This window comes from Amblyomma maculatum, chromosome 8 (assembly GCF_055883805.1).
Source record: "Amblyomma maculatum isolate TAMU_Amacu chromosome 8, ASM5588380v1, whole genome shotgun sequence".
Lineage (NCBI taxonomy): Eukaryota > Metazoa > Arthropoda > Arachnida > Ixodida > Ixodidae > Amblyomma > Amblyomma maculatum.
Genome location: NC_139351.1, coordinates 104,710,395 through 104,737,793, shown reverse-complemented (window position 1 = coordinate 104,737,793; position 27,399 = coordinate 104,710,395). Strand labels below are relative to the sequence as shown.

The following is a 27,399-nucleotide window of genomic DNA, read 5'->3' as shown; positions in this document are numbered from 1 at the left end:
CATCTTCAAGCCTACATATCAAGCAAAAATAGAACAAGAATTGCACAAAAACATCCAGAAATCGTCACTAAAACTTGGTATATATTTCTATGTCCTTCAAAGACCTAACCAGACACTATTATTCACAAACTTTTTTATATTTTTCTTTACTCGGACAGTATACCACATAACGTACGTGAGAAGGGGATGAGAATGTAGGAGAAAATTAGCAGTGAAAGTAAACTATTTTAGGTGCACACTGCAATGTTAAGGCCCAAGCACAGCCTTTTCACACACAAGCACACACAGATCGCTTATAGCAGCTGCAACAACCTCCTCTTGGCTTACGTTCCCGCTGTTCCGTGCGCTTTCTGCGAACAAGAAAGCCTACAACCTATACGAGCAAAGGCACATTTGTCGCGCAGCTCTAGCTCGGGACGGTAAAGTGCCACGCGACAGCGAAAAGGCCTGAGCGTGTCATTTTTGAGTCATTTTTGAGATGCATGCTGCATCAGCCGGTCGACTGCGGCACTTACGTCTCCGAAGGCCTGGATGCTCTTGATGGCTCCGACCACTTTCTGATGATCCACATTGAGGATACGACCCAGCTGGAGAGAGTCGCAGGTCCCATGTTCGGCGACATGCTGCAGAATGTGTTCTGCTAGATCTGCCATATTTCTCAAAGCTCACGAGAGCTGATGCAATGCGTCGAAAGGACCGAACCAACCGAACTCACGACGGTGTTACCTCAGAAGAACCGTTACGGAAAGTAAAACAACTTTCCGACACACGTTACATCCGGCTGGCCATTTTTTGATGCGGCCAAAGATACAACACGATAACACGGCTGCCGGCGTACACAGAACGCTCGATCAAAGCGTGTCACAGATTTTCGCAAGCACCACCTTATGCGAGACACACGTGCACATTCCCATTGAATTTCATACAAACAGTTCTTGCGAGCACCGCGGCATACGCAAGAACTAACGGCACTGCTGTCGAATCTTTCTCATGTGCAGTAAGTCAAACGGCGCACTTACACTGGAACATTGCTTGTAGAAAAGTGTATAGAGGGCGCAACAGTCATATCCGCCTTCCTATGCCGCCTTTTTCCTCTTCCTCCTCTCAGCAGACGTCATTCTCCATGCCTTCAATTCCTTCTACCTCCATATCCTTTCTTCCTGATAACGGCTAGGGTACATTTTTTCGCCCGCCTGATGCAAAGGGGAAGGCCACAGCATTATCATCATCATTGCAATATTCTCGTGGGTTGGGTGCCAACTCCTGAGCCATGTTTCCTTCTTCCATGTCCTGAACCAAGCCGGAAAGCATGGATTTGACATAATGCAAAATCTGCGATGCTCGAAACAAAACGCGTCATAGCCAAGGGCTTTCCAATAACCGCCAGCACGATGCTTACATATTGATTCAAACGTCGGTAGAGCATTTGCCATGGGCTTGCTCTCGTTCTGCCTCCACTTTTTCAGCCATCTATGCATGAAGGTCCTTTTCGGCTGAATTTTTTTTTTTTTTCCAGATGCAAGAACGATCCCCGTTGAGTCCAAGAAATATATGCTACCATTGTGATAAAACCTGAATGGGGTACTGTTGAAATTGCAATGCACCTGCTTACAGAAGGCCAGAACTAATGCCCACTGCAGTCATAACCACATGACCACAAGTGGCAGTGTCCTCTGAAAAAGTACACATGTGGTGAAACTCATAACAATAAAAACTTTATTTTTCTTTCAAACCTCTTCTCACGCATAAAAGCGTGAAATCTACAGCAACACGAGACCGGGTCCTTGCACTTGCAATGACTAGTGCAGTGTCATTTTTGTACACAAGACACTGATCAGATCAGGCATAACAAATACAAGTTTTGAAGATCATGTGCCGCAGTTCAGCATAAAAGAGTTCCAAGGAGGTGACCTCACTAAAACACTAAAATGTTAAAGAAGAGTTTTTCCCGTGCTGCAGGGAACGGGTCAGCGAGATTGCGACAGCTCACTGGGCTGCGACATGCCTGTGTGCTTGCGTGCTGATGATGATGAAAGCCCATTCAGATCGCGGATGGCTCTGCAGCCGAGTAGAGCTGTTTCGGGGTGGCACTTTCACAACACAGGTCAGCTCTGCTAATGCTGGTTACTCCAGCAACACATGCTGTCTCGAACAAGGCACCACCACAGAGGCACCGATCAGTGGCCAGCCCACACCCCAGCAGCAGATGGCAAGTGGCTGGAATCCCTTGAGCACGCACCTGAGTTCTTGGAAAAAGAGCAGCTGTGGTGGTGGATGCTGCAAAGACTGCATAAATGTAGCACACTTGTCTGTCCCGCAATGCAGCAGTGGTAAAGATTTCTAAACCAGTTCCAAGCAGCAAACACGCATTATCTGGAGTAAGAGCAAAGAACTATTCTCAGTGTGGCTTGTTGGCTCAGTTGGTTGAACATTATTTTAAAACAGCGCTAGAACACGGACAGACAGAAAGGGACAAACGCACATTGTGCTTTCTATCTGTCCGTGTCCTAGCGCTGTTTTAAAATAATATTCTCAATGCTTTACAGTGGAAAAATAAGGGACTGGAAAATAGAACAAACAATGTATGGTTGGGTGGCAGTCATGTATTTTATTTATTTACAGCATATCCTGCAGTGTCGAAGCAGGAGAGTGGGTACAAACTAGAATAAATAAAATACAAATAGTCAAACAGAGAATAAATTTAAAATATGATGACAATAGTGAAGCATTTGGGATATGAGAAAATGCTATACAAGCCACACGAACAACGTGTGCAAGGGTAATTACAAATTATTGATGAGGTGAGCGAAGTGGACACCGTCAGGTGTCACCACCTCGGATGGTAACGTGTTCCACTCAGATATTGTTTTGGGGAAGAAAAAAAATGTCATGTAATTAGTACATTTAATTTCTCTAATTTTACAGTTGTGATCTTTTCTGCTTGACAGATAGTGAGGAGGCTGGATATATTTAAATTTTTCTATACGACTGGAGTTATTATAAATTGCCCGCATTAACTTCAGCCAGTTTTCTTTCTGTCTTAAGAGGTTTGACCCAAGACTAGCCTTCATTTGTGTGACACTGGCTGCCCGTGAATAGTATTTTAATATAAACCTCAAAGCACGATTCTGGACACCTTCAATTTTATCAATGAGACAATTTTGATGGTGGTCCCACAAGCTGGATGCATACCTATTCTAAGTGTGGTCTTACTAGTGATTTGTAAGCCACCATTTTCAGTATTTGAGGTGCACCACGAAGACTCCAGAAAACGAGGCTAAGCAGATTGCAGCTTTCTTTATGATGCTATTAATATGCTGATTAAATGAGAGATCTTTCGAAAAATGTACGCCTAAATATTTGACTTCGGGGACTTTTCGGAGTATACTTTATTACCAACTGTGTATCTTGTGTTCATTATACGCTTCACTTTGTTAAAAGTAACGTGGTAACTCTTGTCTGCGTTATATCTAGTTCTCATGTGTTGTACCATAGAGCTATAGTATGTACAATCTTGGAACAATATCAGAAAGAGTTGGTGCTGATCCCATTGCAAGGCAGCAAAAAAATGGTCCATGAGTCTTCTGGTTGCTGTGTTGATTAGTACGCACAGTAAAACGCTGTTGACATATTCAAAAAAGCAAGGAAAAAAGATTGGCTGACAATCACTATAGTTAGTAATGCGAATTAAACCCGAGTGTAGCTCTTTACGCATTTTGGTTTTCCGATATGCTTAGGTAAGGACATACTATGCAATTAAAGGCTACTTTATTATTTTTCCCTACAACCATCCTTCAAATGGCAATCCTTTCCTGGTTCGTGATTGTTAACAGCGGCCCCAGCGCGACTCCTGTCGGCACTGCCACCATGCCTAGTCGACCCCATTTTGAGTGGTACGTGGTTGCTGTAGGCACGTTTCTCTTCTGTGCAACATATCACAACAGCAAGTGTAATACTATCACATCAGTCAGCAAAAATCGAGCGTGACTATTCTCCCTGGCCTCCGCAATACTATCCTCCTGCATTTCCCATATTACACTTCTGCCTTGCTCTCTTCCGCTACTTTGCTTCCTGCACTCCAGGCGTACCTCCTGCTCCGCCTTTCCCTATTACCCCACTGCTGTGAATTCGTCTAATTTCGCTATAATTTTATGGTTTCCCAGTAGTCTCCAACTTTTCGTAGCACTACCCTCAGGTTATGCATTGTTCAGCTTTCATTAAAACCTCCTCATTCCATGGTAGCCACCTTTCAGTTGTGCATTCCTCTGCCTTGCCATACCCTCTAAGCCACTAAGCCATCCATTGAGTCTTGGAGGAGATTTCAATTTCTTCACACCGCCCTCTGCTAGCCCTGGCAGGCGGCTGGTTATACAAATACTATATCGACAAATAGGCCGATGATAATGATGATGTGTGGCACAGGAACAAGCGTCTAAGAGTTGTGCTCTAAAATGTTTTATTCAAGACAATGTAGAATCCAAACCACCCAATTAAAAAAAAAAAAAAAATTTAACAGTCGAATGAAGCCATTTACTGACAGTTTCACTTCATAAAAAACGTAGCAGGACAATCGTGAAGCCTGATGTGAGAAACTTTAATAACGATTGATTTTACTCTTGATCACTGCTTTGATGTTTTTCTCTAGGCCAAAGCAAATGCAAGATAATTTTTTTGGAGGGCGGAGGTGAGCAGAGGTGGGCGGTTGGATCTCAGATGACATTTCTTGCTCTGGGATGGAAAGGAGGGTCGAGGGAGATAGTGGGTGATTGAGCACCACCTTACTCACCACCCATACTCCCCACACTATCACTCAGAGTCAGTTAAAGGTGGGCGGTGTGGAGTGGGAAGCTGGATTGAAGGTGGTGGTGAGTAAGGGAGGTGGCTCGTAGGTAGTGCATTCTGAGGGTGGAGGCTTCTCTCATGACTGCTTCACCCAGACAACATTGGCATTTTCCCCACGTGTCACTGTTACCACTATTCTGTCACAAAATAGACGCATTCGCATAGGTAGAAGCACTGATTACAATAACAGCACTCTAGTCATCATCGAGGGTAAATATAGGTTTCCATACAAGGTTTCATGAATTTTTTAAAAAATGAGAATGAGTGAAGTGCCAGCTTTATCTGAGTGAAGCCTCATACAAAATGTTCCCGAAACACAGGCTGCAAAAAAAATTAACGAGACAGTTGAGGATGCTTAGTAATTGCAGAACCATATTAAGCATTTCTGTTAGGCTGACATCATGCAAAAAAATAAAGATACAGAAGAAAAGAACAATTGCAAAATAACTTAACAGGAATATTTGTAGCGCTAAAGAACAACACAGGGTGGAGAGAAGCATAGGACAGCGTGTGAGAGAACATCCGGGCTTAAAAAAATATTTCTGGCATAAGCCATATGTACGATGCGCAGAAGTGGCCTATAGCATCCAACTTGCACAAAAGCATACACCGGCCAAACGGGCAGATCTATTAAAGACTTCGGGAGCACAAGACATCACTAAGAACTGGCACTGGCCCCAACAATTCCTTTGCCCTGATGGGAGTTATTGAGGACTTCTATAGCACACAACTATTTTGAATAACTGCAAAGATGCGATTGCGTGACAGCTCATTGAATCCTACTACACTGATAAAAAAAAAATAGGTGTAGCTGCATGAGCACGGTTACATTAATGCTGCACAAAAATGAATATGCCTTTCTTGATAAATCCAAAAGATTGTAGCACGTGAAAAAAAAAAATATATATATATATAAAAAGCCTATTAGTATGTGCAACGTATATATTTTCGACAAGGTCAGTTGTTGGGCGAGTTGGTGACGATGTTCCATATCTACAGCGCGATAAACGGGACAAGAGAACATAATAACGACATAATCAGCGCTGTGTTTGTCGTTATGTTCTCTTGTCCTGTTTACCGCGCTGTAGATATGGAGTATATATTTTGTGTGTTTTTTTATAATAAAGTAGAGCCGTCATGTGCTTCTCTCCTCCCTGTATCGCCCTTTAGCGCTACAAATAGTATCCTGTTAAACTGTGAACCAACAAGCCCAGATTGAAGTTTTGTTTTGATCCGGAATAACCTAATGCTCTGCTTCAGCCTTCACTGAGCATTTCTACCTTGTATCCAAACACAGCAACAATAAAATGTTGTCGTGCTTCCACTTAGCAAAACTGAGCTACTGTAGACGGCAAAGATAAGCCATCAAGTATGCCACCTTGTTATGCCCATATTTTTACCCTGCACAACCGCGCGCACTCCAGGTGCACCCATCAATGCCTTGTTACAATGAGTATGAAAATATCTCATCACCAATATCACAAATGTGCAGAAATGATTAACAGGGGAAAAAAAAAAAAAAAAGGTTCAACGAGGGTTAGGAAGAAAATGAGATCAAGGTTAAGTGGCCTTTAAGACAGAAAAAGAAGCTCAAAATGTGGAAAAAAAACACAAAAACAAAGAACAGAGGTGTCAAAAGGCATCATTTGCTTACCTGCAGAGATCTATTACGGGGTGAAGATCTACAGTGGCAGTGATCTCAGTGCGGGGCAGGCAGTACAGGTGCGTGAAGTGGGTAAACCTGGAGCACCCTGCCAATGCCCCGGGCCTGCCCCTGGTGGAACAGCAGGCGGCTGCCTGGCCGCAGGCATTCGGGCTGGCGCACAAACTTGAACAGCAGCACCCCCCGGTCAGTGACCCCGAGGCTGGCGCTAGCGCCGCCGCGCACCCCCACCACCACTGCAGCTTGCTGCACATTGCCTGCACAACACACCGCGAAAGTCCGCCGCCGCTTGAATAGCTGGCAATTTCATGTGAATACAATGTGAGAAAAGTCATGCACCCAGAGAGGTACAATATGGCACACAAACATTGAATAAATTAATAAATTATGGGAGTTCCAAGCATGGCTAGAAATCTAGGGATAGAGTGAAAGCTGCATGTGTCGCAGCGATAGCCTCTGTAACCGACTTTTCAATCTGCAGTTTTGGCTGCCATCCTGGGTGGCACCACGCAACCTAGAGTGAACCTTAGGGTGGCCACCATCTTGGGTGGCACCACGTGACATATGGTGGACCGTGGACCTTACGGTGGATGCCATCTTGTACTGCAAAGGCAGCAAGCCGCCATGCTGAACACTGCTTCAAATTTTTGTGCCCCTACGTTGCCATAGAGACGGAAGGAACACTAGACAAGGAGAACTAAGATATGCTGTAGTTGGTTAAGGTGGTAATCTGGTGACTGGAGGGGTAGGGGTTCGATTCCCGATGGAGGATGATTTTTTTTCTTAAAAGTTAAACAAAGCGTCACTCAGCAAAGCATCACTTGGAGTGATGACACGATTTAACTGATCTTGTGTTACTAGGGTGGCAAACCACCATGATGAACACCCTTTCGGATTTACAGAAATTTCTAATTCAAGCTTTTGATAGTCACATGACACATCCGCCATCTTGAATTTGGAGCCGCTGACAGACCGACAGAAAAAACCAAACAAAGAAGTATAAAAAAGTTCTGCATGTCTTGTCCCCTTGTCCACCATGTTCTGTATTTTCTATACTAAAGCATTAAGCTCAGCACTTCACAACAGCACTCTATACAGTTTTCTCAGGCCTACGATCCTTGTCTTGTCTTGAAAATGGCACACCATGTCGGCCTGACCAGCAGTGAGAGCCAGCCATGGCAACAAGGTGAGGCAAAGGGCCACTGACTTACGTTTTGCAACACTGAAACCAGTGCACAGTTCCTGTATTGTAAACAGATAAGACTAAGTTTGAATGCATCAGAGCATCCTTATTCTAGAAGAAAATGTAGCGGATGCACGTTTGCTGTGCTATTGTGTGCCTGCAACAAGAAATAGATGCAAATTACCATTGCTGTCATCTAATTAACGTTTTTCCTTTGATGGCCCTACTTCTTATGCCCCGCTTAAAATACATTTCCCTCGGCACTGCCCTTTACTGCTGTGTTTTCTAAGAGAATGTCAGACAGCTAGAGTTGTTGAATAAACTGAGTGAAAGGAGAATTAGGCTGGAAGATATGCACACCAAAGAAAAATTTTGAAACAAGTGCGAGTCTCCTGCAAAGGAAATGAACAGCACGTGAATAATTTCATGCAAGTTATGTGATTTCGAGTTCTACTGTATTTCAGACATGGCACTGCAGTAAGAAAACAAACATAGATGACACATTTGCTGCAGAGAGAGCAAATTAGTGCAACCTTAGACTACCATTGGGATGGAATAATAAGAAATGAATATTTAAGGTATCTACAGGGTCGGAGAGGCTACTATTGTAAACGATTTCTTGTATGACCAGCAAGAATTGCTAGCAAGACAGCTAGAAAATAGAAATAAAGTTGAATGAAAGACAGCAAATAACTCTTGCAACCTTCTATTCATCACCTTGAACAAGCAACTGCGCAAAACAAAATTAGACATGTTGTATATAATGAAATCATTAAATTATGTATTGCAATGAGGAAAAATTAGCATTGAATAAAATAACTCACAGTGATAAAGCATTTGTATAACTACAATATTCACACACACGCACACACACACACACACGCACACGCACACACACGCGCGCGCTAGTTTATGTAGGGACGCTTGTTTCCATGTCTTACTTTTTTTTTTTTCCGGAATTTGAGGGGTAAAGTCGGCTGATATTTTTCGACCTGAAGTTCACTTACAAATTGAATTTAAGCGAATCAATTTTTCATTTCAGGATTTTTACATCTTTTTATGCACCAAAGAACAATGCACTACACAATGTACTTTACACCTTTTAAACACCAAAGAACAATGTACTATACAATGTACTTTACATCTTTTTATGCACCAAAGTACAATGTACTATAACCATTTGCTTTTGCACTGGGAACAAAATGGTCTAATATTTGCTAATTATATGTTTAAACAATGCATAAATGGCAGGTTGAACTTGAAAATTCACCAAACAAGATATTTGCAACAGCTCTTATACAGGACTATGTACAACTCCCAAGTTTACACGCTGTTCCCAAATCCAGCAATTAGACAGTTAGCAAATTACATTTTACAAATGAATAAACTTTGGAGGACAAAATATTGTGGACAAAGCCACATGACTCTGAGAAAGTTTCACGGAGCTAAAACGTGTCATCATTGATTTTCTTTTTTTAAGCCCTGGTTGCATTTAGCTGGGACATTTTGTACATATGCCAAACTTCAGGATTATCAGTGATCTATCTATGTTTTATTGCAAGACATTACATAGCAACATGTAACACTGCTGTACATTGCTTGTTGCTACGCAGCATAACCACTGCAATTAAAAACAAGCTTGACAGCACACTGCACTCACCGGCCTGTACCAGTGCCTGGAACCCCACTGCCAGGCGGCCAGGATGGCTGAGCACTCGCACACGAGCACGGAAAAGACGTGTGGCCGTGGGCCGCACATCTGCAGGGCTGCACAGAACAGTGCCACGCCTCAGCAAGGCCCCTGTGCTGGTCGCCAAGGCCAGGGTGGCACTCTCGCCCGCGCGCACCAGGCTGCATGGCACCCGGTGCCGCTGCACAGACACCACCTGCACACACAACAACAATACCACAGTTGCATGGGGCACTTACTTTAATCCCAGAATCTGAATGGGACAATTCCCTAAAGTAGCTCAGGGCACTTAATCCCCAAATCTGAAAGGGGACAATTCCCTAAAGTCGCTCAGGACATTTACATTAATCCCCGAATATGGACGGGATAATTCCCTAAAGCTGACCGGGACATTTTAATCCCCAAATTCAAACAAGACAATTCCCTTAAGTTGCTCAGGTGACTTACATTAATCCTCGAATCTGAATGGGACAATTCCCTAAAGTTGCTTGGGGCACTTACTTTAATCCCTGAATCTGAGTGGGACAATTCCCTAAAGTTGCTTGGGGCACTTCCTTTAAGCTGTAGGGACATTGCCCCAAAGCTGCCGAGGGTGCAACCTGAGCATAAGGACAGCGCACATTCCAACTTCTTTCTCTAAAAGACAGCTAAATGAGCAACGGTACTGACGAAAGACATTTTCAGTTGTACTCCAATTCTCTATTAAACAGCACAAGACACAATAGATATCTCAAGGAAGTCAGTCCCAAAGAAAATTAGGCGAAAGAAAAAAAGTAGCTGGTGAGGCAAGCATCGAATTAGGAGTTAGGAAATCCAAGACACTCCTAGGGATTCGCAGGTTCTCTGGATAGCTTGAGAACCCTAGTTTACAGATTTACGGTGCTGTATATGTCTGCCAATGATGACGCAAGGAACACTCCAGCACGCACGCCCCACGACACAACAGTAAGTGTAAACAACTGACCCGCACTGGGTGGAAGCTGCCATCATGGCTGGGTCCCGCCAGGAGCCGGTCGTTCTCACGCAGCACACCTCGCGTTAGTAAGCCACCCACAACGGGCCCCACATCAGGCACCTGGAAAGTCTCGTCAATCTGCACAGGGGAATATAAGGGCAGAGAAGTTTATCAGCTGCTGCAAAAGCACAAGAGCAATGCATATGCCAAATTTTGAGGTTCAAGCTCAAAAAGACGTGAATACGAACATGGTATCGTGGCCAACATAGTAACGCTTCCCCACTTTCCCTAGGAGCTGCAAAAATGGTGTCACTGTTAGTACTTAGTATGTTTCCTAAACCCCTTGTTGTCAATGTTATCATAGCCCAGAATTTTCCCAAACTTACACAAACTTCTACAAAGCAAACAGGATTCACACCCTGTCAACTTGCTGACATTGTGTTAATAATATAATCATAATACAATATATAATATAATCATAATACAATATATAATATAATCATAATATGCTCCCTACAGCTCACGTTGTCATCCGCACTGATGACACACTTCAAGCAGTACGTCTGCTCCGACGTGTCAGCCGCTGCCCTAAAATTTGCCAGGACATCCACCAGCTTGCGGCGCGCATCCCACAATCAATACGCATTGAGTGGGTCCCACGGAATCTGCTGCCTTCCTAAAGTCAAGCTGATTTTGCAACCCGCCTCGTCAACCAAGATGCATCAATCCCACGGCTTCTCGAAGTCGACGACGCTACCCTCCTTTTGTCAAGAAAGGAGCACCTCCGGCGCCGCACACATGCACTTATCCCTCCGTGTGCGATATCCCTTCCCTGCGGTCTCACCCGTGCAGAGGAGGTTGCGCTTAGGAGGATCCAGGTCGGTGTTGCCCTTACACCAGCTGTAACTAGGACGTGGTCATACTTCCAACACTTATATCCTCGCCCAGGATGCCCGATCTGTAACAACGAAGATGTCGAGGCCGACATCCACCACTTGCTGTGGGACTGCCCAGCACTCAAGCCAACACGAATCCGGCACCTGAGCATAGCTGGCCTTTCAGCAACCAATCCTGCCTCATACGTCACTTGGACGCAGGGGCCTCATCATCACTCACTTCTGGACTTCATAAAATCAGCCAACCTTTTTCCATTCATTTAACCATTTATTCATCCTTCATCTCATACCGTACTGATGCCTTGAGGCAATAAATATCGACAAAAAAAAAAAAAAAGGCCCACAGTTAGACAACAAGGATGGAGATAACTTTTTGCTAACACCTGCAATGCCACATATATTTGGAGAAAGAAAGCGCTTTTGGTTCACAAACTTCTGAAAGCAACACTTACTGCCCTGCGTAACATGACATATCAGGAGGAATACTGTCATACAGTACAGCTATGTTGCTACATTTTTACACCGGACCATGTATAAAGAAAGATACAGTATTTACTCACGTAATAAACACACTTTTTTCCCCGAAAAATTCGAAGCAGAATTGGGGGGGGGGGGTTGCGTTTATTATCTTGGAAATCAAACTAGCGCACTTCAAAACAAAGACACAGGAAGAGAACGACAACACAGCGCTGTGTTGTCGTTCTCTTCCTGTGTCTTTGTTTGAAGTGCGCTAGTTTGATTTCCAAGATGATTTACCAACTAGCCCGTTCTTCCACCCTTGCGTTTATTATGCAGGCTAAATTTTACAAAATTTGAGGAAAAAGTGTGAATGCAAAAAACAAAAATGCATTAGACAACTTACCTTACTCAGCTAATTACACGTGCACTATATGCAAATAGCTTTTTTTTTTTTTCATTATATTTCACTCATCTTCGTTTCTCTATGCTCCACTCTTCGTCAGAATTGCTAGACCTGTCATCCAGATCGCTGGCCACTTCCACATTGTGCTCCCACAACTGGTCATCCCCGCTGCCCTCCAGCGCATTTGCGATTCCAGTCTTTTTGTAGCTTAGAGATAAGATTAACTGGCAGAGAGCGCCATGCATCCAATATCCAGGAGCATACCAATTCGACAGAAGGCCTCTTAATCTTGTCGGTCGACGTCAGGGTGTGCCCTCCCTGGGCCATTCAGTCTGTGTACAAGCAGCGAACACTGTCTTTAAACGGGTTACTCACACAAACATCAAGGGGCTGCAGCACTGAAGTAAGTCCACCCAAAATGATGGCGATCCCTGTGCGCAACTCCTTTAGCTCCTGGCGTACATTCTCTTCCAGGTGGCCGCAAAAACTGTCAAGCATGAGGAGAGACTGGAGAAGCAGGGCACCAGGTCGCTGTCCCCAGAATGTCGGGACCCAATCAGCCATTAGGTTGGTCAACATCCATCCTTTCTCGTGGGCTCGTACGTGTATGCCAGCTGGGAAGTTGGCCTTCGGCGCAGTTTTCCTTTTCAAGATGACATAGGGTGACAACTTCCTGCTGTCTTCTGTGATAGCTAGCATTACCGTAAAATGCTGCTTTTCGGCGCCTGTTATTTTGACTAGCACGCTGCGGGCTCCTCTTTCATTGACTGTCCAGCTCATCGGCCTGTCGAAGTTGATGGGTGTCTTCTCGGTCTTGCCGCAGGCCTATCAAAAATTTTTGATAGTCCACTACCTTTTCTTCGTAGCAAGGAAGCAGTCGCTGACAAAGCGATGTGCACCTCCTCAAGCCCAGTTCATTGCGCTGCATGAAGCGTGTCGTCCACCCATTACTCGCTTTGAAAGCGGTGGTCGCAATGCCATGCTACCTGGTTGTCGCTCGAACGTGCGTCCTGATCATTTCGTGTAAAATGACACAGCCTTTCTTTCACAGGTCCTGGACATATTCTAAAACCTCTTTTTCTACACCAGGAAACTTTAGCGCGTTCGATCCCCTGAAAGTATGCCGCTCCAGACTCGTAGCGCACAGCTTGTCATGCTGCTTCCACCAGTAACGCACGCGAACTTCATCTATGCCGAAATGCCTACCCACTGCACGATTCCCATGCTCAATTGCATACTCCACAGCCTGTAACTTGAAGCCAGCCGTGTAACTGACATTGCGGCCCATCACCCATAGCAAAACACAATACATAAAATGCACAAACGCAAAAGGCACAAAAAACAAGCTAGTCAGAGCAACTGACAATGTTGTCGAGTAGCGGTAATGGCTGCCAAAAAAAGTAGGGCTAGGACTACGCCACTGTCTAGCATTGATTTGATTGGCTGTCTCCGCGCGCCCCTGTCGCCGTGCTAGCACCTGCAGTTGCCGCTGGCTCCTGAAAATTTCGCATAGGTGGAAAGCGGCCAGGAGAGGGGGGGCATTATAGGAGAAGAGCGCTAGGGCGATAAGGTACCGCACGGGGTCTGCTTCAATTGCCAACAGGCGGATCGAGTGAACAGGGAAAGCTACAGCACATCTGTTGATGGGACTGCAAGGGACAAAAGTTGGAGGTGTGTTTATTATGTGGGAGAAAAAAAAGCAAATTTTGATGACTAAAGTTGGGGTGCATTCATTATGTGAGTAAATACAGTAATAAGAACTTCAGCCAGGAAATGTAGTAGCCAAACAGGGTGCATAAAGAACTGCACATCACTGTCTGCTGCATTTTTCTTGTTTCCCAAGAGTGTGACATGCTGCTTTAGAATTTACAAGGCTTTGTGGCTCTTGCAAACACAGCATATGAGCCAAGCATCCAAGATGCCTCGTGACGGCTCTTTATCCCAGATGGAAATCCTGATCTGTTAAGTTGGCTTGCAGAACAATTCTCATTTGGTTCCAGCTGATTGGTTCCAGCTGGAACCAACTGGGAATTGTTCCAAAAACAATCTTGGCCGATTAAGATTCTCATCTACATAGGTTTAAACTCTGCCCTTTAAGCTAGACAGGGCAAGAGAATGGTGATGGTGGATGGTAAAAAAAAAAATGACGAGGCCAAACTGTGCACCACATCTCGTACAGTGCGGTCACATGCAGTCCCTCATGGCATAGTTCCATTTTTGTAAATTCGGTCATTCATACTCTCATCACAGCTGCGTTGACAACCTGCGGGCATGCAAGCCATTGGCGTGGGACCACCAGTGATGGAAGCAGCATTTTACTTTTTGGAGCAGATTTCGGAGTAGTAAAAATGCCAGTTTGGAGCAGCCATCGGCGTTTTTGGAGCAGAAAAAAATGCCAGTTTGGAGCAACCATTGTTGTTTTCGGAGCGGATGACAAATAAATTACGCCAGAATGCCTCCACAGTTGAAACCTTTACCGAAATGACTGATAATTACAGCAATTTATTATGAAAATACTGCACATCTCACACATACCAAAATCAACATGAATATCAAACGAAAAATTTTTGTATGTAACTGGTTATAGAATGTGTGGTAAAACAATTAAATATTTAAAGCACCAGTTCTTGTGACAGAAATACGATCAAAGCCAATGAAGGTGAGCATCACAATATGAACAAGAAGTAATCACAGTAGCATATCACTTGTCACACAAGAAGTAGAAAATAAATTTGAGATCGAAGTAGTCAGTCCCGCAACACATTTCACAATAGTCTGCCGGTTAAGATCTATGAACACACATTTTCTTTTGAAGCTTCAAGCTTGCAGAAAGCATCCGTAAGTCTTTCCTGTCCTTTCTTGAGTAGTTCTTACACGTTTTCAGTTTCTCTGGGACCAACTGGTTCGTCACACGCTTGACGTTTTTTGCCTTCGTTTCTGCAGTGCCGCTTCTGCGCAGGTGCGGCGCAGTTCTAACAAAAATGTCCGTTTGGCGCAACATGTAGCAGCATTTTTATTTTGGCGCAGTTTGGCACAATTGGCACAGCACTTCCATCACTGGACAATGCTGGAAGAAACTGAATGCTGAGGTGGTCAAGTGCCGGCAGAGTGCATTGCAGACAGTCCTGCTTTGGCCTCTGCGCCATATTGCCAGCCATGTTGCGGGTGCTAAAAGCACGCTGTCAGTACGTCGCCACAAAGTGAGATGCAACAGCGTGAGGTAATACATTCCCATCACAGCACGCGGGAGCACTGCAACAATGACGATCTAACCACTGAGCTTATCACTGCCTGACTTGCTACGAGAGCTACAGCAAGACCGGCTCGCAACAATACAGCAGACAGCAAAATGCAGTACCCAGGGGAAATAATTTTGGAGTTCCCCTTTACCAAAAAACGTCACACGCTCACAGTTCACAGTATCACTTCATTACACGAGACTTGCGTAGAAATACTTTTACTCTGCTTTCTTTTCAAAGCAAGGAAAATGTTTCTAAGTACCCTGTTTTCCTTTCCTGCTCACTAGCTAAGTGGTGCGGCCTTGACAGCAAGGGGGCAGAAGCAGACAATAAAGACAAACTTCACATGTTGACTGTATAGGCCATTTTACTACCCTTGGAAAAACCGTATTGACTGGGCTGTTAAAGGGTGAAATAGTCAACACTTTCCTGTGCTACAAGAGCAGCCCAGCTCCCCAATATGTCGGCACCCTTCACCCCTTTGTAAAATCGTGTATAGAATGTGAAGTCTGTCATCTTTGGTATTTATTTTTTTTAATTAATGGCACCTTCACACTTGTTTATTAATTTCAAACACAGTGTCATTTCCAATGTTGTAATTTATTTGCCAGCTGGACGCCATACATTTTAACGATTACTGTTATAAATTCCACCCTGCTATGACCATTACGTTTGGGACGGCAGTGTTGCAAAACGAAAAAATTAATTTTAAAAAAAGATAGCCTGGCTAGTAACATCCTAGACACGGTCCCTCTCAACCAGCTATGGGCGCAAAGGAGTCCTTACCTGGAACTCGGGAGCGAGGCGCATGAGGCCGTCGCGCTCCTTGGGTCCGTGCCCAGGTGGCAGCACGTTGAGAAATGTGTACAGCAGGCCCAAGCCGTCCCCGTGCACGCAGGACACCAAGAACACAGGCACCACACTACCCTCACGCACCCGTGCAGCCGCCGTTAGTGCATCGTCCTTGCTCAGCACTTCCAGTGGCAGCTTCTTGCAGCCAGGACCCTGCACCACAAAGTTATAAAAAAGGCTAGCAGGTATTGCCCACTAAAGCGCAACGTTCGAACGTCTTGGTTCCCTCACATTCTTGGAGGCCCTATGGGAGGTCCCATTTCAGTCTCGCACTTTGGGAACTCCTCCTGTATATGATCCTTATGTGAAAAACTATTTACGTACTATTAGAACGCTAGATTTTTATGCAGAAAAAAAAGGAACACACATAAGAAATGCAAGCTTTCTGATAAGTTCATAGATCTGAGTGGCATATGTTGCTGGACTAGTTGGTTTCTACCAGTCATTATGAAACCCCAGTACTAGCGGACAGACACAGAGTGAGGACGCACTTGAAACTGTGCTGAGCTTTCAACTTTACCTTTCACGTGTTTTATCCGCACCTTACATCTTATAAAAGCGTAGTGATGTGCAGGCGTGCCTACAGGCAGAGATACGGGGAGCAAAATCCCATAATAGCCACTTGCTAACTTCTCCCTCCCTCTGTGTCCGTGCCACTGTTCAATTTAAAAGAGTGGCAGACCTGGTTAGCCGGCATCTCTCTCATACAGTGGAAGCAGCTAAGAAAATGAGTCTTAGTGGAACAATACAGCACAATGGCAAACTGGCAACTAAAACTTCTTAGTTGCTTTCTACACAAACATTTTGTACCTTTGAACCATTCCTCTTTTTGCTGGTTCTGCCACATTAGCCCCTACGCTATGCAAGAATTATCATCACAATCTTTATACAGGAGATTCAATACACAATGCAGTGCCACTTCCTATTTTCACGACCACACTGAACAATGAGCTTGCCCTCAATGCATGAGCTTGCTTGCGCAACTCTTAGATGTCACAATAATTGAACATTCTAGGCAACAGAAAAGCATAAAGCAGCAAAACACAATACAGTGTATGCAAGCACATTCTCTCTCCTCTTTTTCACTTCTGCTCAGTCCCTTCTCAGTATGAACCTTGCACACATTTCACAACATTAAGGAAGGCAGTTGTGGATTCGTTTCCCCGCCGACATGTCCACCTGACAAGGGTATGGCATCGCTGCTGCCTTCATCTGAAGAGGTGTCGCTGTCAGTATCACAGCCATGAAGGCTTCTCTTTCCAGTCCTCAGCTCAAGCAGAGTTTCATTTCCTATGTTCCCTAAGAATGGTGCTCTCCTGCGCCCACGCTGAAATATTTTGTTTCCTGCCTCAATTGGTTGATTTTGCTGCCAATTGCAAATATTGAGAGATATGCTTAGTGTAGTTCATGTTAGTTCCCATAGATGGCAGCTGTTTGACAGATCTTTTCAGCCTCCGTGGCAGATGTGCACACTCAAAGCAGTTAAGCATCTAGGTGCTAAATCCAATTTAGTGAGAAAGGGAGAGAAAAGTCTTACCTTGAGCAAGCCGTGCAGCTGTGCCAGTGTCTTGGCCAGCATTGCCGACCCTACAGTGTCCACTTTGTTCACCACGATGGCCAGGGGCACCTGGGTGACAAAAACAGTTTTCCCTTTCTACCCTCAATCATTTCCCCAGCTCAGCAAGCACCAAGAGCCAGTGGTCTCTTTGAGTCCCCAAAATGAATACCACTACTATATTATCTAGATTATAACGCTCTTCAGTGACGGTAAAAAAAAAAAAGGAAAAGCATAATACAGGGCAAGGAGAAATGTACACACACACACAAAAAAAGTATCTACTATTGGGCCGAATTGCAGCATCTTAGCACATGTCACACTGTGAACACAATGGTAGGTGACATGGCACCAACCTGGAGGGCAAGGGCGAGTAGCAGGTGGTCACGACCTGTGCCAGTGAGGCCGCCCGAAGCGTTCACCACCAGCATGACAAAATGTGGGCTGTGCCCTGCACACAGGAGGGAGGGGGATGGACACAAGGATCATGTGGCAGTGCCGTCATCTTCGAAAGCTTCGCATGGCTCCCGCTTAGAGAGGGGCAAGCCAGGTTTCACTTCAATGCTGCATAATACCACTTCTTCCTGTGCATTCTCTCTTTTACAACACATACATATCCCCACCATCAGCCTCACTGTAGTTGTGGCAAGACAAAAGTGCTCTACCATATCTCTCAGATTAACCGTGTCCTGTGCCAACCATGACTTCATATTATCCCCGCAATGTATTTATTTATTCCAAATACTTGCAGCACCCTTACAGTGTAGAGAGGATGCAATAAAACCCTATGAGAGTAAAGATGGCAATAGAAAGACACTTGCGAATCGACGTGAAAAAAAAAAAAAAAAAAAAGACACATCATACACACTATGATCGTATGCCACATGGTAAGAGTAAAAAGTAACAAAGTAAAAGTAAAAAAAGGCTCAGCGCACACAGATACATATGTCGGTTAACCTTATCAATGCAAGTCCTTGAGTTGAAAATATTATAAAATTGTGATAGGCCAGGCCAGCCACTAAGGATGAACGAAGAATGAACAGGCTTGGACAGCTTTTCATATCTATATCAAACATTTCATCATATTTCATCATATATTTTATCATATATTATATATCATATAATATCATGATATCTTTTCGAGAAATCAATCACCTGAGACGAAGCCATTGGTTTGGAAAGGTTCCTGTTTGTGTTTTGCGCCAATGGACGGCCTCGCGCCGGGATAGTTCCCTGTGTGCTGGGTGGTATAGACACCGTTCGAACCGATAGTGTTGGAGGATGTCCATGTACATAACAAGGCGGAAATGAGTGCCTTGGGGGGGTGTTAGAGGAAGCGACAGGTTGAGGAGGGTGCTCCGCCCGGTAGCTGAGTTCTCGGGCTAAAGCATGCGCCTGTGCGTTCCCGTTGAGCACCTCATAGGTTGGGGCCCATATGAGAAGACGAGGTGTGAACGGGAAGGGGAGAGATCGGAGGATAGTGTGTGCCTGTCAGGATATACGACCTGCATCAAAGCTATAAATTGCTTGTTGAGAATCGCTAACGACTAGTAGTACTTTCGTGGAGGAGTCGGTCAGAGCTAACACGATGGCAACCTCTTCCGCAGTGGTAACGGTTGCGGTGTTGAGGACGCTGCAGGCATTGTGCCAGTTTCGGTGCGGTGCCAATGCAACCGCAACCATAGCGAGGCGAAGGAGGTGGTGGGAAGCATCTGTGTATGCAAAATTGGGGCGACCGGCAAAACGTTTCTGGAGTTGCCGGGCTCAATCGGCTCTGCGCTCTGTATGGTACTCTGGATGCACATGTTTGAGAAGCGGAGGTATACGAAGACTGAGTCTCTGCTCAGGCATGAGGCACCCCCTTTCTTGAACACAACCAGCATTTCACTGAAAGCATCAAAGTTGACCGGTGTTCTATAATTTGTTTGCAGGAAAGGAAAGGTGCAGTATCTGTCACTCCCAGAATCCCGCTATCATCATCACAGCAGACAGGGGAATTATTAAGAGCGTTTCACAATTCTCCAGACATGAAGCAGTTGGTAAAGCAGTGGGCTGGGGACCCAAGGGATGGAGGTTCAATTACCGGTGGAGACAAGGTTTATTAATTTATTTTTAACTTGCTCTCGAAAGCGTGACACCTCTGCTGACAATCTTCTGTCGACAACGATGAGACATTAAAGTCTTTCGCCTTAAAAATGCAGCGACTCTAAGCCACTGCGATGGCTACTCCACAGTCTTTGTTGTAAGGGGGCAAAGTATCCAGAAGCAAAACGAAAAATGTGATCCCAGCTCATCATTGCCATCCAGAAACCAAATTTATTACTAAATATCTTCCATGCTTAGGAAAGGAAAACGCGAATATGAACCCAAATCGGCGAGAACGAAAAGAAAAGCTGTTCATACCTGATGTCAAGAAATTCTAATCCACACTTTTATGCAGTGAAAGCGTCAGTTCTAAATGCCTTTGTACCTCATTCAACAGTTTAATTTTTCAAAATCAGGCAGTTAGGATCATATGTTATCCTGGATAATACATTTTTCTTTCGCATCTTTTTTTAAGTGCATCAAGGAGGTTTTACTGTTGTTTTTTTTCTTTAACAAGCAAGCAGCAACGCACCCGTGAGTCCGAAGACAGTGGTGCGCAGGTACTTGTGGTGTCCGGCCAAGTCGATGAAAGTGATGAGTTTGGCCGAGTGCTCGCAAAGCTCCTCAGGGCTGCGGCAACGGCCGTAGGTGACAGGCTGCCCCTGGCTGGTGAAGCCGAGGATCTCCCGGCTGATGGATGATGTGTGGCCAGTCTGGATTTCATGCAGGTGCCTGCACAGCCACCACACATGAGGTTGCTGCACGAGGAAGGGGAGTTGCCCTACATAGGCAACTGTGTTTCAAAAATTCCAAAATAATGCCGCAGTGCTCGCAGAGGACTGCCGAGGAGCCAAAATTAATTTCATGCAGCATTACTGATGGCTCACTTTCGGACGTAAATAAGCATCAGTAAGATGCACACTGCTGTCAGCCTGTAAATAAGACAGCTGAAGCTTAAAAGAAAAAGGCTTGACGCAAAAAAGTGGTACACCGTATAATTCACAAATAGTTTGCTTGTGCAATGAGCACAATGGCGACAAATTCCAAAACTAAGAAAATGAGTTTGCAACAAAATATTTACAGGACATAGCAATTGCAGTTGTAAGGTCACCAGCTTGTGCTAAAGCCAAGCAGCAATGTGAATGCCTTTACTCAATTCTTTCAAATGCATCTGGCACATCATAGCCACAGTTGCTTATGTGCTATAAAACCCCATATAACCAACCACCAATTCTTTCCGATGCACGCAAGACAAGAAATATAAACGGGGACTCACCGGAAGAGGTTGAGTCGTGCACTGCCCCGCCCATTGTCCAGTTCACCCTGGGTGAGCACTCCCAACACTGTGCTCTTGCCAACATCTACGCTGCCCAGTACAGCCACCCGGATCTCAATGCTCTGCTGGTCTTCGGGAACCTTGCGGACCAGCACCTGCCACACACAATCTCTACTCACACCACTGGCCAGCATTTCCAGTTTTTGACTCCTCTCAAAATCCTTCATCAAGTGTTCTATGGATATGAGAAATTTGCAATATCAGGATGGGGGCACCCAAGTACTCATGGAAGAGGACAGGCACTGGGCCTAAGCTATTCTTTGTTTGGCAATGATAGCAGATACCTAGCTCTGCCACCTTTACTTGAAACTGCGTTGTCCCAATACAGTCTGGCATTTTTAGATATTGACCTCGTAGCCTCATACCCATCACAGCCGAGCAAACAGACCTTTCAAAGAATGCACGACAATTCACCTCAGTGAGCTCACTAAGTGCATAGCACTATCTGTATTAGTACAACAATCTGCAGCAACAACTTTATGCACAAGCTAATAGCTATTGACAATTTTGCAGTATAACAACGTGGTCAGGCAGTTGCAAGGTCAGTAGCTTGGATAGTAATGTTGCTGTGCAGTTAATGATTGGTAGTTTATTATTTACTGTAACCTGCCTTGCCCCATAGTGCACTATAGTAGGAGGGCTATATATGTTAAGTACGGCAACATACAATGCTTATAAGAGTAAGCATATACAATCATACGCTGTGAGGGAGGTTGCAGTGCGAACATAAATTTGTAACCACCTAGTAGTATCCCTGATTTCTCGTTGAAAAAAACAGATAGACTAACAATCGTATAGTACAGTATTTCTGCATGCTTTTGACATTTGCAATTTCGCCAATAATGTCACCACAACTCCGCTTCCCTGAACTAAACCCAGAGTTGGCTGCTGCATGGCTACCGGAAAAACTACAATGGTTCGTGCAGAACCCTGATCAGTACACATCTAATGCCACAGAAACAAGAGCATTTCCATAAGGAAACAAGCAATCTTCTCAGACAGTACTAATCATTGGCCTAATATCGGTACTGTGATAGTAATGCCCAGCCCAACATAGGAACAACGTATTGCCAACATGGTGCCAACATTAGGTGATTGTGCCGCCTGGGTTGGTATCCATGCACAGTGACGTGTTTATATAACACTTGGTATAATGCAACAAGGCCTCTGCCATCCTACAGGTATAAGATGTGACCATGTTGCCTCTCACACACCATGTGTAGCTTTGAGCGGTTAAAACCAGTATTGAAACAAGGTAGACTAACAAGCCTTCGTACCTCAGCAGCCTTGCGGGAGTTGCCAATAGTGCGCTCACGCAGGACAGTGAGTGAAGCACCCAGTTTGGTGGCCATGCACTCCAGTGTGGTTAAGGAGGCCGCCATTTCAGCCGAGCTGAGACCCACCAGTAGGCCCCCATCCTCCACACCAATCTCATAGATGGCTTCTCCCTGACCTGCACAGTGGAAGGACACTGCTTTTAGACACGACTGAAAGAAAGCATCTCATTTCTCCTGGATACTATTGCATCAATTTTAGCTGGAGATATAATCGTTTGCCTCATAACATTTTACATCCACTATGTAATATGTACCTGAGCACATTTACAAACACAAGGTACTCATTTGGGGTACTTTTTAAGCATGCACACACATAATTTAATAAACCTGACAAATTCACTCAGGCTGTTGAGACTTTAAGCTTAATCACGGAAAAAAAATTATATGAGAGTGTGAAAAAAAAAAAAACATTTTTGCACTGCTAGCATCCAACAATGCAAAAACAAAGACCTTAGTCTGCTTCTAGTACAGCTGCTGAAGATACCTCTAGAACAGCATTCCAAGGTCATGGTGCAGCCTCGTTTTTACACAGCATGCAAGGGCACAAGAGCATGCTTTCTCAATTCCCTGAACGCCTTTACAGGAGTGATAAAGGATTTCCAAATATAAAAGTAATTTAGGATACACAACTATGAATCGTCTACCCACCGAGAAATTTAAACAAACACAGGACACAAACTAAAATTTACAAAATAAGAAATTCCAGATTTAGTATTGAAAATACAGTATATAAGTGTGGCCAGTATGTGAGAGGTCAGCACATACAAATTCTTCGCTGGCAAAGCAAGAAAAAATCTTTTCACCAAAAATTGCAGCTCTATGTAAGAGCAGGCTGACCATCTTTAGCAATCAAATTTGTTTCTCACAGTTTTTTAAGAACAACAGCATACATATATCAGCAAGCAGAAAAGAACAAATTAATCAATAAAGTGTCATATTTACTCGCACTGTGCTCATACTTTTTGTAGCAGTGTTTTTCATGCTGGCTTTTTAATAATTATAAGGCTCAGCAGAAACGAGCAGCCACTCCATTAACCCTTTGAGAACACAATGGCATATCGGTTGTGTACAGACTGTGCTATAGGGGCAACTGACCCTCCCGTAGCCTCCACTTCATTTGGGTGACCAGATGCTCCAGCCGGCTTTGTGAGGGGCTGACCAGCTTCAGCTTGTACTCCACGTTTCCCTCGGCTGCCTCAGGTGGCAGCCACAGCTCTTCTGAGTCAGGTCCGAAAAAGGACTCCATGGCACTGGGCACCGCTGCAGCAGCAGCAGGGACTGCACAGCTGGAATAGCTGTACAATGGCAGTTCTGGAAAAAAAATATGGTGTGCCCAAGCCGATTAATGTTAAAGTATGCTAAAGAGAGCCACGAAAACCCAAGACTAAGTTCTACCCTCTGCCTCTCTTGCCATCCGTTGCACATGCCAGCACTTCCCGACAGCAACAATCCTTACCCCCAGCCTTCCAATGCGCTAATGACCAAATTATGGCCAGAGGATGGATGTTAGACAAGCCCTCCTTTTTTCCAAGTACCCTACAGAACATAGACAGCTGGACATATGGCCACACTTATCTGAACATGCACCTTGCATGGAACAAATACTTCACCTTTCTACTGGTTTCCAGCCATGATAAAGTCAATACAAGACTGGAGTACATGGTATTCCACTGGCTCCTCTCAGAGTTGAGAATCTTGCCATACGCGCTATCAAGAGCAAGCAGAAACTAAAAGCAATTGGCTCACTCTCGACCACGAATGTGCACTTGAGTTAACAGTGCACCTTGTACCCAAGTCGATACACCCAGTGGCTATGTGATCTACTGCAGTGCCAAGCTGCAATAAACTTGGTTGGTGTACAAATCAGAACTGCTGGTGATCATTTTTCAAGAAAATTATAAAAAGAACAGTGTGTAACCTGTGATAAAAAGCACACTGACTTTTCCTCACAGTCGCAATAAGACCAACCACAGTACCACCCATTTTGGTCTAATGTAATCACAGTTTGCTCAGCTCAAACCAGCTAGCTTTAAATCTTCATAATCTGTACCATACTTGTTCCCATATAGCATGTTTAAAGTGTTATTTTCATTAGACTTCCATAAGTAGGATCATAATGTTTCTTTTTTTGAACTGCCCATGTTTCTTCATTTGCGAATTACAATTGGAATGTTTTGTCGTGATGGCTTCTTTATGCAGCTAGAGACTGCAATCACTGTTTTATTGTTTTTCCCATCCTCTGAGCTACTGCAGCCTCGAGAGTTACTCATTATGAATGCTGAGTGCTAGTTTAAGAACTGGAAAAACATATCAAGTATTAAACATAATCTAGGAAGTACATATTCTTTACAAGCATTCCACTGGCATTGATGAGTATGTGAGGAGTCAGAATGGCAGTGATGAGTCAGCAAAAACAATAACTGCCTCTTTTAACATCACACTGCATTTCCGTTGTTCCAGCAATCTTCCACTGGTGTAAAAAAAGTCTAATCAAAAGCTGCAAGCCAGTTGTCTATCCACAGCGGTTGACGGGTCTGAGCAGACTGCCCAAACTGGTCATGGCTTGCCATTTTTCTTAGTCGTGGTCAAAAAGTGAAACTACCAGTGGTCAGCTCGCGTTTTTTCTTTTTTTTTTTTATGAAAAATTTCTACTCCTTGGATTATGCTATCTCCGTTACCACAAGAGGTTCATAAATTATCAACAGTGGTGTTTCTGTCTGCTTCTGTACTGCCGGTGTATTAACAAAATTTTTCACACGAGAATCGTATTTTACGGAGTGCTTATACAGTCATGCACTTGGTATAAGTGCCCGCGTCATAGCCGAAAACCGCCGCCTAACCGCAACGCCGGCAGTCGAATTTCTTACAGTAGCGCGAACTACTGTCCCCACCTGCCGGAAACAGCAGCATCTACTATAACTAATAGCCAGTATGATCATCACACTTCTCCACTAGATGGCCAAATCAGTCAACTCAGCTTCCGAGAACCGAAGTGACTGCTATTTTCTACCTCACCGCATCATGTATTGATGGAATAATTGAATTCTCCCAGCGATATTTGAATGCTCATTAACCGTCTGTATTACAGTCGACTTTGCAAAGACTGTCAAAACATTCAGTTTTCTGCGATCTCCGTGCAAATGGACGAAGGAACCGGGAAGCTAAAAACTGATCTCATCAGCACCAATACTGTCAGTCAGAACCCGCCAACACAGATGCATGCACTTCGAAGACCGCAGTGACAGCGGCGCGGGGTTACTAGAGCAGCTTACAACAGCAGCAAACCGGTTCGCGCACAATAAAATCACGCGGGGCAGAACACAGCCTGTAAGCACAGCGGTCGCAGGTTTCCACAAAGCACAACGATTAGCACGATTCCTACAAGACCCTGTCCTTGCGCACTGTTTTTAGGGGCGCTTTGTAGCGTTTTGCCAAACGGGGATTCCAAAGACACTCATGACCTTGGTTACTCTGCAATGTGGCAAGAGCCGCGCGACGAGCGTAAGCGAAGCGGGCATCTGGAAACCTTCGTTCATTCCAACCATACAACAAACCGCGACAACACCACGCCTCGCTCATCTGTTCCTCCATCGTGTAGATAAAGCATAGGGATCAAACGTACGGGAAACTGTTTGTGTACTCGTTTGTCATTGAATGAAACTGTAGCCCAATCTTGTCACAACTGTTGCTCTCGCGCAGGCCACTGTCAGACTCTGGAGGTGAAACTCACCGTCAAGTAGCTCTAGCAGGCGCGGCCGCAAGGTCACACTAAGCGTGCAGGTTCAAAGAAAAGCGGCAAGCACTGCGCGGATAGCAGCGCGGGCTACCAGCCTATTTGCAACTGCCACCGCACCTTACGCCATGTTTTCATCAGCTGCTTTCGCGCATATCCAACGATCCAACTTGTTTGAACACCTCAGTAGGATGACCTACGAATTCCCACTGGAAATCCTTGCGGGAAAAAGCTGACCGAGGGCGCTTCGATCGAGATGTCACAAAAGGATGAGGCATGACCTCGCGTTTTCTACATGCATTTGCTTACGTCAAAGTAAATTATGCAAGCATATAATCACGAAAGTAGATTTGTTAGGTCCACGTACATATGTGCGCCTTCGATGGGCAAATAACTTTTTTAATAATAAAGGGGGCAAAAATGTACAGAAATGACGCAATTCTTTATCCTTTTACAATCCATATATGTCTAATAAGCAAACCATAGAAAGAATTGCCATAGTGAAAGCTTTGCCATAAAAAAATAAAAAAATAAAAATAAAAACGTGTCATACATACACAAACAGTACACCTACCAAATTGGAATCATTTGCTTCGGCTGTGTTTCGATGAAGGCGAAACGAAGGCGTCCGTGTGCTGTGCGATGTCAGCGCACGTTAAAAGATCCCCGGGTGGTTAAAATTACTTCGTAGCCCTCCACCATGCCCTCCACTACGGCTCCTCTTCCTCTCTATCCACTTTCACTCCCCCCTAAGGTAAGGGAGGAATTCCTCTCTTCCCTTGTGAGAGTGAAAGTAGATAGAGAGGTAAAGAATTCCTCTCTTTCCTTATGGCGCGGTTCAGGTGTCCACAGAAACATGTGTGACAGATACTGCACCTTTCCTTTCCTGAGAAATAATAATAATAATAATAATAATAATAATAATAATAATAATAATAATAATAATAATAATAATAATAATAATAATTAAAGTTTTTTTCATGCCACAGCGATGCTTAAAAGCAAAAAAAAAATGCCAGAAGGCAGTCTTCGCATTCTTTCAACCACGGGGTTATATTATGTACATAATCGCGGCGATCACGGCTTGTCCCGATCATCCTGTTTTTCTCTGGTGGCTGCCCGACATCGCGGCGGACAACCTAGTAACGTTGACGGCGGCAAGAGAAAACAC

The 27,399-nt window shown here is 44.5% G+C and overlaps 2 protein-coding genes across 3 annotated transcripts in view; both read right to left on the bottom strand.

Annotated features, from left to right (window-relative positions):
* The window catches only part of alpha-PheRS (phenylalanine--tRNA ligase alpha subunit), a 30,977-nt gene extending 29,961 nt beyond the window's left edge, over nucleotides 1-1,016 (bottom strand). Inside the window, exon 1 of the mRNA XM_084577090.1 lies at nucleotides 516-1,016. Coding sequence (XP_084433216.1) covers nucleotides 516-653 — 138 coding nt within the window. The 5' untranslated portion in view covers nucleotides 654-1,016. The remainder of the gene's footprint in view (nucleotides 1-515) is intronic.
* A 677-nt stretch (nucleotides 1,017-1,693) lies between these two features.
* On the bottom strand, nucleotides 1,694-26,405 carry LOC146182090 (GTP-binding protein 2). Of its 2 annotated transcripts, none has more exons than XM_084577088.1 (12): nucleotides 26,226-26,405; nucleotides 23,591-23,806; nucleotides 22,436-22,611; nucleotides 21,099-21,253; nucleotides 20,355-20,554; nucleotides 18,094-18,188; nucleotides 17,720-17,809; nucleotides 16,117-16,335; nucleotides 10,343-10,471; nucleotides 9,349-9,574; nucleotides 6,497-6,762; nucleotides 1,694-2,286 (listed from the first exon to the last, which is right to left on the bottom strand). In XM_084577088.1, exons 2-11 carry the CDS (start codon nucleotides 23,739-23,741, stop codon nucleotides 6,542-6,544), a joined length of 1,662 nt encoding a protein of 553 aa, XP_084433214.1. In that variant the 5' UTR covers nucleotides 23,742-23,806; nucleotides 26,226-26,405; the 3' UTR covers nucleotides 1,694-2,286; nucleotides 6,497-6,541. The 2 variants fall into 2 exon arrangements, with proteins under 2 accessions (XP_084433214.1, XP_084433213.1); XM_084577087.1 differs by having other exon boundaries at nucleotides 1,694-2,277.
* Between the last annotated feature and the right edge of the window lie 994 nt (nucleotides 26,406-27,399).